The sequence below is a fragment of the Seriola lalandi genome, unplaced genomic scaffold, assembly GCF_002814215.2.
Source record: "Seriola lalandi dorsalis isolate HSWRI2012SDOR001 ecotype SW California unplaced genomic scaffold, Sedor1 jcf7180002054795, whole genome shotgun sequence".
In the NCBI taxonomy this organism is placed as follows: Eukaryota; Metazoa; Chordata; class Actinopteri; order Carangiformes; family Carangidae; genus Seriola; species Seriola lalandi.
Genome location: NW_019525348.1, coordinates 2,702,516 through 2,715,180, shown reverse-complemented (window position 1 = coordinate 2,715,180; position 12,665 = coordinate 2,702,516). Strand labels below are relative to the sequence as shown.

Genomic DNA, 12,665 nt, shown 5'->3' with positions numbered 1-12,665 from the left:
CCCCCCACCCCCCTCTCTCCTCACTGCCGCTTGTTTTCTCCAACTTGCATGCAGGCCAAAACACACGCTTACTCCCTCCATGCCAAGACCAGTCCAGAGAGGCTAAGAACCCCGGGTGCTCGAGGCAGAAACCCAGAGCAGCGAGTGAACGGCAGAGAGGAAGAGAAGAGAGAATCTGGCCATAGCTAATGCTCCTGCCTCTGTTCTAGCTGGAGGAGACCTTCCTGTGGATCTATCAATGACTTCTTTGTTTGGTTTGTTGCAGAGTGCCCCCTCTTTCAGCCCCCTGGAAACAGCCCCTGACCTGCAGCAGTAGTAAGTCCATGCTTCTCCTTCCTATTTGGATACTTGTGCTTTAAATCTCGCTTCCTTCTTCCAGTATGTAGATGATTATTTAAGCCATGTTATGAGGATAAATGTCAGTTAGAGCTTTCTCCACCCTGTCGAGCTCTGTCTCCCGCCTACAGCAGGGAGACTCCTGCTTCCTGAGGAGATCCTGTTAATAAGGCAAAAAGCTACCAGAACAGTGTGTCCTCTGTGTGTGTTTCATGGTGTTTTTTAGGGAGGGGGGTGTGGGGGGGTGGTTGTAGTGTGGAGACATGGGTGCTATGTGGTGATTTATTTAAAGACAGCAACCTGGATGTCACTGGGATAGAGGGAAGTCGCCCAGCTGCTGCATAACTTAAAAACCGTTATCTACTTCTGAATGGGTGTGTGAATGGAGCGAAGAGCAGCGGCTGGATAATGACGGATGATGCTCACTCACGTTAAGACAAATCTCACCAAGCTCTTCATCACTCTTGTTTTTGTCTTCTGAGACTGACCTGTTCTATAATTTTTTTTTTCTGTGTAGCAAAATGTAAGGAATTTAGGACTGAGCCGCTCGCTGTCTGTCTCGCGCTGCAGTCCAGGGAAAATAAACGTCTCTCTCCATTTCTTTCCATCTGCTACGATCATTATGTCATCATGGCCAAGTATTTGAAAAGAGATTCCCAATCCAAACTTTTTAATCAATGGCTTTGTTGTTAATTTTGAACGGAAAGGGGGTTCCTGATGAAGTAGTGGTGGAGGTTCACTCAGACTTTTCAAAGGAAAACTCAAGTCATAAACTGACTTCCTTCAGAGGAACATATGTTTAGGGCAGGATGTTTGTTTTTTTTTCTCTGGGGTCTGTTTGAAAATGGAGACATTTGGTCGTCAAAATGATATTTGGAAAATGCAAAAACCACATGTGCCTGTGCAGCGTCATTAGGTGAATGAATGAACCTCTAAGTAGATGTGCATGTTGATTAGACGCCCACTGTGTGTGCATGACAGTTAGAAAATGCCAGAAAAAGCTATGGAAGTCTATGGAAGATTTTAAGCTTCACTAAAGAAGCCGTTGTCATAATTCACTTGCAGCAATCAGTGAATTCAGTAATGCAAACTTTCATCTCAAAGACCTCCTCATCACTCCAGATAAACATTAGCAGCGTGCTGACTGCCGCACTCCCCCAGGAGACTCCTCTTAAATCTTGCATGGCTCCTGTGCTCTACATTTCCTGTAGAGCATTTATGTGAATTCTTGTACGAAACCTAGTCCCAACATGATTTTAATGACTCTCTGCAGTCAGCAGTGCACATGTTTTTTTTTTCTCACAGCTATGAAAGAGCTTTTTGTTGAGGAAGGGAACAGGGAGAGTAATGTAGCCATACATTTGTGCAAAGCTTGTAAAACTCTGACTTGGCAACGGTGCAGATGTAAAACACATTTTGGAAAATAACCCAGTGAACGCAGTTTGTGCGGGTTTTTATATTTGCCCTATAAGATAATGGAGTCTGTCAGTTTAATGACCATGTTTGTCTGTGCAAATAGAGGAGCAGCGTGAGTAACACATGAGCAGGGTGACAGAGTAAACCTGAGAGTTCTACAGGTGCATGGCAGGCGTTGATGCACCATGCAGGAATGTTCAGAGAATATTTATAGAAATCGGTTCTGTTGGCCTCTCTGCAATGCCAAGAGATGTGTGGAAGCCAGAGGCTTCTCTCAACATCAGCCTTCAAATTCTGCACTTTCTTTCTCAAGTTTGACTTTTTCTGTCTCTGATTATTTTGTCTCCCACAAGTCTGCGAAGAAAGGAACCTCAAGATATGCTAAATAAAAACCATATGACAGCTCATTACCCAATTTGTGTGCCTCTGTTTATCATAAAAACATGTAACACAACTCCTCTGAGTGAATTTGACTGTGTTTAATTAGCTGTCTGCGTTCCTCTCACCGCTGTCTAGCTCCTCGAGCAAGTCTGGACACAGCGAGGTGGAGAAGGACACAGAATCATCCACAAGCGAGCCTGCGGCTCCAGAATGCGACCGCCATGTTTACAAGGCCGTCCTGGAGGGCGGCGACATTCCCTTACAAGGTCTACGGGCTCTAAACAAGCGCCATGGCAGCTCTTCCTCCTCTAAAGGTAGGATGGCAGCCACTCTACATATGTGGCCAGTAAAATGGAAGGTGTGTGTATGTTTGTGTATGTGGATGTGGGGCTGGACAGGACGGAGGGCCATTAAAGGCCTTTCCTGCTGAGACAGAACCGATGAGTTACAGACGCTGGTGTTGGACCGTTGGATTTGTCAGACAGGGATACATGTGTTTCCGTTTACCTTTCTGTTGGAATCCACACATTTTCTTTGCTCCCAGACCTCACAGCATTGGCCAATCACCTCGCAGCATTCATCCCCTCAGCAGCTTTTGATTTATTATTGATGCCATGGATGTTTTCATCAGACATGTACTGGCCATCTGCTTTGGAAAACTCACGGAGGGAGTGAGGTTGTCTTGCTAAGTCGATGGAAGCTAACCTTGGGGACTTTCCCCCCTACTCTTGCTCCAGTTGTGAGCCGCCAGTCGCTAGGCAGGCTTAGGGCAAGTCTCCAGAGCGTTCCAGCGCCAGGGAGCGGAGGGCCAGAGTGGGGATGGATGAGGAGGGACGATAAACAGGGCTCTGCTTTTCTCAACCCGGCCAGACATGGGTGAGATAAACAGGAGGGACACAGAGGGTGGGCAGGCATGAGGAAGTCAGCTGTCAGTGTGAGGTCAGGGGCTGGAATGCCTGCGCACATGGCCGAGGAGAGGAGGGGAGATGTAAGGAAGAGAAAGGAAGGGACAGTGTGACCCAATACATGTCATTACATTACATCTGGAAAGACACACAGCAGACGTCACTTTAGAGACTATTTCCACAATAATAACTACCATATTGACTAAATATGAGTATTTTAATGTCAGCAGTCCTGGGACACAGATACAATCAGGGTTGCTGTTGTTTTAGCTTTTATCCAGTCGAACTATGGAAAGACACAGTAAATGGATTTGGCACTCCAGTCAACTGACTAGCACGCTCTTTCATTAGCCTCCTGCCAGAGGCACCACCTTGATCATTACAGTCACTTACAGTTCACTACACACAAGGTAAAGTGTAGACGAGACCAAAGGAACGGCAGAGTGCTAGGAACCAAACACTGCGTCATGAGTCTTGTGCTCGTGAAATAAAAATATCTGTATTAATCTTTGTGTCTTTAAAGCGCTGAACCTGCTTCAGGGCTTTTTAGTGGCTGGAATTGTAACTCTTCACTTGCCACATGCCATGGATAAAATATATCTCGTCGACTTCCTCACTGTGTTTGCTTTTCTGGCAGATAGGACTGTGACAGATGGGTCACTCATGCTACAGAAGCGTTTCTCAGCATGTGAAAGTGTTGTGTCATTTCCCGGCTCCATCTGTAGCGCTATCACAGGCCTACTGCTGCAGCCAGGACCTGACAACCAGTATTTACAAGGTTTTTGACAAGACGTATTTTACTGGTCAGGTTGAGTCAGGATACACTTTTTATTTACAACCGTGTAGCGGAGCAATGTATGTATTAACAGTGGTGCCAGAGGCCATTTATCACTGCAGCTGCCTGTCTAATTGCTAAAAGTGGAGGAGGAGAATACGCTGTATGCAGCAGGCTGAAAGGGACATGCAGCAGTCATATGGTAGAAAAGTTTCAGCCCTAACATGAAAAAACAGGAAAAACATGTTAGTGGTAAGACTTCCTTGAAGACGGCCAACATTACATAACATTTCATGGCATATTGCTGTTTTAAAACTTTAAGTTTCACTTGTTTTGTTGCTGTTTACAGTGATGATAATATTAATAATAATAATAATAATAATAATAATGCAGTAATCTGTTAGATGGTAAAATGTTCCATTTTTACAGAGCATACTTCTTCACTGCAGTGCCATGCTGTTAGTATAACCCTCATCTGACTTGATGTTTTACTGCATCAAGTCTGCTTCCTCTTCTCATCTACTTCTGATAGAACCTGGTCTTTACTCTAGAAATGTGCCTGTTTTAGTGTGTATGTGTGTGAACCTGTGACCATTGTAATCTAATATGTTGTTTATTCTGTTGTCCTGCATGCTTGCCAGTGGATTATAAAGGTGGGAATGGCTATATAATTTCACCCTGCTCCTCTGTAAATAGTCGATCGGTTCTTGCCAGTAATGCAATAGGTAACCAGTGTAAGAGTAAGAAGCCTCTTTCTGCTGCCAAAGCCTGCATACCCCAAATCCTGCCTTCCAAGTTCAAGCCCAAGCTGCTGCCACCCAGTGGTGACAGTCAGGAGAGCAGGACTAAAGCTGCCAGGCACCCAAAGGCCCACAGCTGTGAGGATCTGTACACAGGGCCATGTCACATGGACTTTGGGGCAGAGGAAAGCGAGAGCGGCCAATATTCAGACTCTAAGTCCAGCTGTGGCAGCGAGTGTGCGGACGGCCTCAGGAATGTTTCCCCTGCAATTAGGAGGAGCGCGTCTGAGTTTTCCAGCCTGTACAGGAGCATGCATCACATCCAGAGGCCCAGCTCAGCCGGCTGCAGCCCCCACGGCAGCGTCCGGAGCCTGGCCTCCCTTTTTGAGAGGGCAAAGGCCGACGGGGGTGAAAGGTCAGAGGGGGATGACGGAGGTAACATTCCACGGGACGCCGTGTCGTCGCGGGTCAGTGAGTTTGAAATGATCATCCAGCGGACCGGCTCGGCACCCAGCCGCTCCTCCTCCCTGCCCACCCTGCACTCCAGCCACAGCCATAGCCCCGACCACACGCCCGCCCACCTCTACATGGCGTCTGCGGTGTCAGCAGAGTCCCTGCTGGTGGCCGATGCCACCCAGACAGATGCCTGCTCCCCAGCGGAGGCAGAGGACAAGAGCTCTGGGGAGGAGGCCCTGTCACCGAGCAGTGTGACGGTGGAGGAGGCCGCTTCCTCCTCAGAGGACGGATACAACATCAGGACTGAGTCTCCCTCCAACACCGAGGCCGAGGTCGAGCAGATCTTCAGTAAAAGTTCCCCGGAACTGATCCACCAAAATGTCAGTGCATCAAAGAGTCCCGTAGCCCTGATTACAACATCCCCCCCGCAGCACAACCATCTCCACCACCACCACCACCACCACCACCTCCTGCACCACCTCAACCACCAGCTCCTCCTCAAACCCAGCAAATGCAAAGGCTCCTGCCCAGCCTCCTACACGCGCTTCACCACCATCCTCAGGCACGAGAGGCAGCAAGCCACGAGCCAACAGGAGAAGCCCCCACCTCTAGAGAAGAAGACCACCCTGCCTGGAAACCTCTTCCTCATGGGCCCCGCTCCCTTCAGGCCACGGAGGAACCTGCAGCCCCACCAGACTCGGAGAACCCTGTTAGCCACCAAGGTGACGATGGGCACCCAGAGGCCCAGCAGTCTGTCCCCTGAGCTCAGACCTCTGATCCCTCAGCGCCTGTCCTCCCTGGAGGTCTTGGAGAGGCTGGGTAACGGAGAAGGAGGCAACACTGACCACCTGAGTAACGGGCAGGGCTTGGACGCCAACGGGAACCTACTGCAGCCGCTGGCAGCTCACCGCAGAGGTGGCTATCTCCATCCCTTCACCACTGTCACCCTCCTCTCTCCTCATTTATCCCGACTCTCTCTTCACCTCGTGTCCCTTTTTCTTCCACAAAGCGACGCCGCCACCCTCCATCTCTAGTCTGTGTGCTGTGTTTACAAAGTGACAGGGAAGCCTCCATCTCATTCTGAGTGTGCTGTTTGGTGCTCTTCCATTTCAAAACACCTCACTGTAGGAGGTTCAGGCAGCCTTTGGTAACGTATATATCTCCTCGTGACATCAGATTTGAGTTGTATGCAAGAGAGTGCAAGAGCCTGCGTAAGCATTACACTGATTCAGACAGTGCTCTGTGTTTCATATCAAATCTTGACCCTGCAAGCCTTCCCTTAAACTACAATCCCAGCATTCATCTGTAATGTTTAAGCAGGATATTATGATATAACATTGCATACGCTCTCTCAAATTGATGCCTCACCATGTCTGTATTTCTATTTTATTTTATTTTTCTCTGCTTTTTGGGGACTGTTCACATCTGCCATCTTTCATTCTCTCACCATGAAAGGTTTGTTTTAGTCAAACGGGATGTTTCCTGTTTTGATATCTTTTAACATAACAGCCAGAACTGGGAGCATCAGACACAACAAACCTGAACCATTGATAGTTGTTTCTCACCATCTATGGTGGTGTGGGAAGCCAACTTAAATAACAGCTAATAAGATGAAACTTCAGTAAACTAATGGATGCTGGTTGGTTGATCAGTAAAACCATGACGTCATGTTTATTTTCTTCTGGCCAAAATACAGTAGATTTCATATTTTTCCGTCCTGCATTGTTTTGCTTTTTTCATGAACACACATTGGGTCATTCTGTGTTCATTCCTATGTGCATGCAGGATTTACATTTGGCTTTTTGGATATGTGCGTCTGTGTGTGTGCGTGTGTGTGCATTTTGTTTTAGTGTTGCAGAGATTCTGGTGTTCATTTAAAGCATGCGTGGTTGTACATTAGTTATCCTATATATTATGATTGTGTTCACTGGAGGAGGAGGATTAAGGAATTGACTGCAATATCATCATCTTATTATTATTATTGCAAATTTTCGTTCATTAGTGTGATCTGCCTTGAGGTTGACGAGGACATTGCTTCACAGTGTAATCCTCTTTCTGTTTCCGTTCCAGACTCGTCCCCAGCTCACGGGGAGAGCCAGGACGAAGTGTTGCGGAGGCGTCACGGAGACAAAGAGGTGAACTTCCTCATCAATTAAGCCAAACTTTCATTAATTACACCTCACTGTCGATATTTATGCGAAGAGAGCTGTGTTATGAATGAGGAAATCATATATTATACATCACAAAGACTGTGTCACATGAATAAACGAGGAGAGGAGACCCATATCTGGAGGGGACAAGCAGTTCAGTCTGGTTTCCTGCTTGCAGAAAATCCTGGAGGAGCAGCGGCGGCTGAAGCGGGAACAGGAAGAAGCCGACACGGCGTCCAGGCGGCACACGGGCATTGTCCCGACGCACCACCAGTTCATCACTAACGAACGCTTCGGAGACCTGCTCAACATCACAGATAACGCGGAGAAGAGGAAATCAGGCGTGGAGGTACAATAGAGGGCTGTGTCTTATCCTTCTGTAAGCAGGAAGCGAAGATGACAGATGCTGTGTCAGTTTGTGTGTGAGGTGGGGGGTGAGGGGGGGACAAAGGCTTGTCAGCAGGATTTTTGCAGACACAGATGGCTTTCTCCTCCGGGTTAAATATTCCGAGCAGTAATAGAAGGAGTGGTTGAGCAGACTTCCACAGGGCAGCCTGTTCTCTACCTGTATATCTAGATCATGAAGCTTGTATTAGTTGCACCCTTGTGTTTACCAAGGTGTGCCTGCTCTCCCAACATGCCTCCCGACACGCCTGACTGTAAACAACCCACAGTAGCTTCTAACTGGGCATGCTCCAGAGGACAAGTAACCCAGTCAGTCACAAGCACATCATTCCTGCCATTGCTTGAATATTTCTGTACAGAGGGGGCACGGAAAGGACAAGTCAGGCAGATTTACAGTTCACAACAAATGCCAGAGGATCTTTTCCTTCGTATACATAAATGACAAAGCACAGAGGGGAAAACAGCCAAAGAGAGACAGAAGAGAATTTAGTCTTTTGGAAAACTTTCACTGACTCAGTACAACACTGAGAAGAATATTCATGTAGTTGTAATATTACAATAAGAGTGACTCAAGTTTCCTTTTTGTATCTCCACAGAGAACTCCAGCCATGGCTCGCTTTGACTTCAGAGCTGAAACTTTAAAGTAAGTGGAAATGATCAGAATTCGTATGTAAATACGGTTTATTGCAATCCAGTGCGACAGTGAAGTCATTACTCCACCCGGCCTCCACCCTGTGTGTTTACTTACAAGCAGAGTAGATATGACTTTAATGATTACTGGCGTGGTGGCTGACGAAGAGGCGGTCCCAGAAAATCTGAGAAAAATCATAATGAAAAGATTTACAACGTAACTGCTACCAGAGTGTGACCATCTGTGCTGTCAGCAGATAGGTTAGTCAGTGACAGACAGACAGTCTGCATGAAATCACACTCTTAACAGTTTGTTGTTTATTCCATTTCTTATGAGTCTCAAATCTCTTTGGAACATTTCCAGAGAGTTGCCGTTTCAGAAGGGAGACATCGTGTACATCATTCGACAGGTGGATCAGAACTGGTATGAAGGGGAACATCATGGACGAGTTGGTATTTTCCCCCGAAGTTACGTTGAGGTGCGTGGCTTCTCTCTGCCTCTCTGTTCTCGCAGTGAGGATTCTTGAAGGATGGCTGGCAGCAGACGTTGTTGTTTAATAAAATATATAGGACATAGTAATTCATATTTTTGACAGAAATAGTTTCTTTGCCCTCTGTTACTGCATTTTTAAAGATATTTTACATAGTACTATTTTTCCCAGCCAAAATTTGAATCATTTTTTTTTCTTTCTTGGATAGTCAGTTTTGTTATTTGTCTTGTTGTGCAGCTCCTCCCCCCCACAGAGAAAGCCCAGCCAAAGAAAAGTGCCCCGGTGCAGGTGCTGGAATATGGAGAGGCTGTCGCTCGGTTCAACTTCAACGGGGACACAGTGGTGGAGATGTCCTTCAGAAAGGTGTGCAGTGGGAATGAATCAAAACTAACTTTTTCTAAACACTGATACTTTAACGCTTTTGTCATTAGTCCTGAACCTTTATCCAACTGAACATTATGTATTTTCGATGTTCTGAACATGTGCAGGGGGAGAGGATCACGCTAATCCGTAGAGTTGATGAGAACTGGTACGAAGGCAAAATCGCAGGCACCAACCGCCAAGGCATCTTCCCCGTCACCTACGTAGAGGTGCACAGAAGACCCCGCGTCAAGAACGGGGTGGACTATCCCGACCCTCCTGTCAGCCAGTCACCGCAGCGCAGCACCAATGCTTCTCCACAGGTGAGGACTCTGAGCCGGACGGGACTGAATCCAGAAAAAACACCTTTCATTTCAATTTTTGTTTCAATTTGTTTCATCTTTCATTTTCCTTTTCTGTCTCTCATCCTTTCTTCTTCCCTCTGTCTCCATCTCCTTCATCATGTTGCTCTGTAAAGCTCTATCGTAATCGCCTGACCACCTCCCCTCTACCCCTCCCTCGCTCCCCCCGCCGCTCCGTGTCCCCTGAGGTCCACGCTGTCTCCTCTGAGTGGATCTCCCTGACCGTGGGAGGAGGGAGCCCTCCTGCCGCCCCCACCCCTCCCCTGCCGCCGCTGCCCACCGTGTCCTACCGCTGCGGCGAGTACCTGCCCCCGCCTTACTCTGCCAGCCCCGTGCCTCCCATCACCGGCAGCCCATACTGCGTCTCCCCCATGGCCTCCCCGTCTGCCTCTCCTTTACCCCCGCCTTACCCTCCCAGACCCAACTCCACAACTCCCTTCCTCACGTTCACCCCACCTCAGGGAGAGGACTTCCTGCTCTCCCCTCCCTCCCCACGTCTCTCACGCAGCGTCAGCCCCTGCGGCGGGCCGGTGCTGGAGGGCTGGCTGAGGGGGGAGAAGGATTTGACAGAGGGGGATGGCACAGAGGGGGACAGGGGCCGCGCAGCCCCGGGCAGCAGGCGAAATAGCCCTGCAGAGGTATCTTCTGCATGGTGTGTGGTGTTGCATCTCAGGCTCACTCTGGAACATGGGCTTTTAGCCACAGTTTGATCCCTAAAACAGAGTTTGGTGAAGAAGTGAAGACGTGACTAACTCGTAGATTTGACCTGAAGTTGATTTGAGCCCGTTGGAGGGTGAATCTGCTGGTTTAGTAAAGGCAGAATAAGTTAAACCTCGTCACACTGCTCAAGGCTGCAAGTCTGCATGTTGTTGTGTGCTCTACTAACATGCAAATTTACAGTGTGTCTGTTTTATATAGCTCTGTTTCAGATTCCCCGTAACTGTAAAGGACTGTGAGAGGAGATACCGTGCTTATCGTGCTTGCATTTCCTGGATTTATTTATATGCGAGCTCGTGTTACTTTGTCTTCATAAAACTCAGCATATGGTTGCATGTTGTTGTTGTTCTGTTCAGAGGTGTCATAACATGGATGACATTGGAGGTTGGAGGTTTATTTAGGACAGTGACATATTTATTAGTGAGTATTTATGGTTTTCACATGTTGGCTTCTATTTCAAAACTTACAAGGAAGACTGTGTCTGAAGTATGACAAGAATTTACAGCAGGTGGATATGAGGTGCTGCCGCCAGAGAAAAGCTTTACTTTTGAAACGTCCAGGCTGATGTGATGTTTTTGTTGCAGTTTCTGAGGAATGAGGTCGACCATCATGGACGGAGCTCCAGAAGCCCTGTGATGCTGTTTGACATCCAGGATAACAACAACGTAAACTCATTTGCGGTAAGGTGGTACATAGTTTCCTTGGGTCTCCGTTGGAGATTTACAAAAATAATGTGAAGTTTGTAAAGTTTGTAAAGTGACTTCATTATCTGTTTAACTTTACAACCCATCACTTCCAACGATCCATTTGACTGTCATCATCTTTAACTCCCACCGTGTCTTCTGTTTACATGTTAGACATGTGAGTTATTGGAGGACTTTCCTTTCCTATTGAAGGAATAGGTCGATATTTTGGGGAAATAAAATTAGCAGATGCTATTTGCACCCAGGTTTGTGTAGCTAACAATGCTATTTGCACCCATGGTGGATAGCTAATGTGGCTATTTATACTCGGTGCATATAGCATGGGAGAGACAAGCACCCAGGTGGCTGTAGTCAACAATGCTATTTGCACCTGGGGCAGATAGCCAATGTGGCTTTTTATACCCAGGTTTTAGGCTCTGCTGGACCACTGCAGTGAGAAGTTCCAGCAGAAAGGTTTTCTAACACATGGTTAACATTGTGAAAGGGTCTATTAACCCAAACCTTGATCTTTTCCTAAACTTAACCAAGTCGTTTTGGTGCCTAAACTTAAACAGACTCTGACTGAAAACTGAATATAATAAAAAATAATCTAAAACTACTAAGAGAATACTGTCTCACCTGGCCTCCTAAAGCCTTTCTGCTGTAGTGGTGTTTAACAGGCGCCTGGCAGACGATTACAATGATTTCACCTTGGTGCAAATAGACACAGTTTGGTTTTCTTGCTTAAAGGGAAATGAGAAGATCAATATCACTCTCATGTTTGTCTGTTGAGTATGAAGCTGAAGGCAGCAGCCAGCTTAGTGGCATAGACCGGCACGTCTGAAGCTCAGTAATTCACGTTATATCTTATTTGATTAATCCATTAAAAGAAACAGGATGTGGGGGCTTTTGTGTCATACGATTTCGTACGAGTCTTGTCATCGCCATTGTCGCCATCTATTTTCAAAAGGAAGAAGCCAAAACCTGCTGAAAACCTTTCTAGATGTTGCTAGATTATGCCATGTGCATATCCCTGGTTTCATACGCGTATACAAGAGCTACAAGAGTGGAGCTGAAGTGTCAGAAACAGAGAGTATGCACACACTGGAATAAACTCTCTCTTGTAAACTCTGTGTATTTCAAGGGGAAAAAAATAAAACTTAAATAGTCAAGTTAAATCATTTACAACAAAAAATAAAAAAGGAGTTCCCCAGACAAACAACTCCTTCACATCTGCATGTGGCTGATAACTGGTCGCAGAGAGCCACAGCCACATGAGAGCACGTTTACAGAGGAATACTGGTGACTCATTTCCAAGGAGAGGAGTTAAAGACTGACTAAAAGCTCACTGGATTTATAAAAATCATTAAAGAGGCCTGAAAATCACCAAATCTAGTGAGAAGGTCACCAAATGGGCAGCTGTGTTCATCACCTCTACACTGCCATTACACTGTTTTCCCCCTGTTTTCAGTATTTATGCTAAGCTAAGCTAACCAGCTGCTGGCTTCAGCCTCACATTAAACTGACAGGTATGAGAGTGGAATTAATTTTCTCATTTAACTCTCAGCAAGAAATAGAAAAAGAGTATTAAATGTCCAAATATTCCTTTCAGCTGTACCTTCCCTTCCCTTTAATACTGCATGTTCATACTGAATATTATCTTCTACAAAGTGAACTAATATTTCATGTTTCCTGTCTACATGCTCTCACTCTGGTGTCTTGCCTCTTCATGCGTCTCCTCCCGGGCTCCACCAACATCTCCTCCGCTTTTTCTCCTGGCTTTTTCCGGATCACTTCCTTTTCTTCCTTTCTACTTACTGGACCTACCTTCCTGTCTCGCCGTTCGTCTCCCCCCCCC

At 46.7% G+C, this 12,665-nt stretch overlaps 1 protein-coding gene across 1 annotated transcript in view; it reads left to right on the top strand.

The window, feature by feature from the left end:
- sorbs1 (sorbin and SH3 domain containing 1) overlaps positions 1-12,665 on the top strand; it is a 35,812-nt gene that overhangs the window by 18,759 nt on the left and 4,388 nt on the right. The window contains exons 15-25 of the mRNA XM_087179179.1: positions 266-315; positions 2,269-2,447; positions 4,455-5,924; positions 7,080-7,144; positions 7,338-7,508; positions 8,161-8,207; positions 8,559-8,673; positions 8,923-9,048; positions 9,174-9,368; positions 9,524-10,045; positions 10,709-10,804. Coding sequence (XP_087035305.1) covers positions 266-315; positions 2,269-2,447; positions 4,455-5,924; positions 7,080-7,144; positions 7,338-7,508; positions 8,161-8,207; positions 8,559-8,673; positions 8,923-9,048; positions 9,174-9,368; positions 9,524-10,045; positions 10,709-10,804 — 3,036 coding nt within the window. The remainder of the gene's footprint in view (positions 1-265; positions 316-2,268; positions 2,448-4,454; positions 5,925-7,079; positions 7,145-7,337; positions 7,509-8,160; positions 8,208-8,558; positions 8,674-8,922; positions 9,049-9,173; positions 9,369-9,523; positions 10,046-10,708; positions 10,805-12,665) is intronic.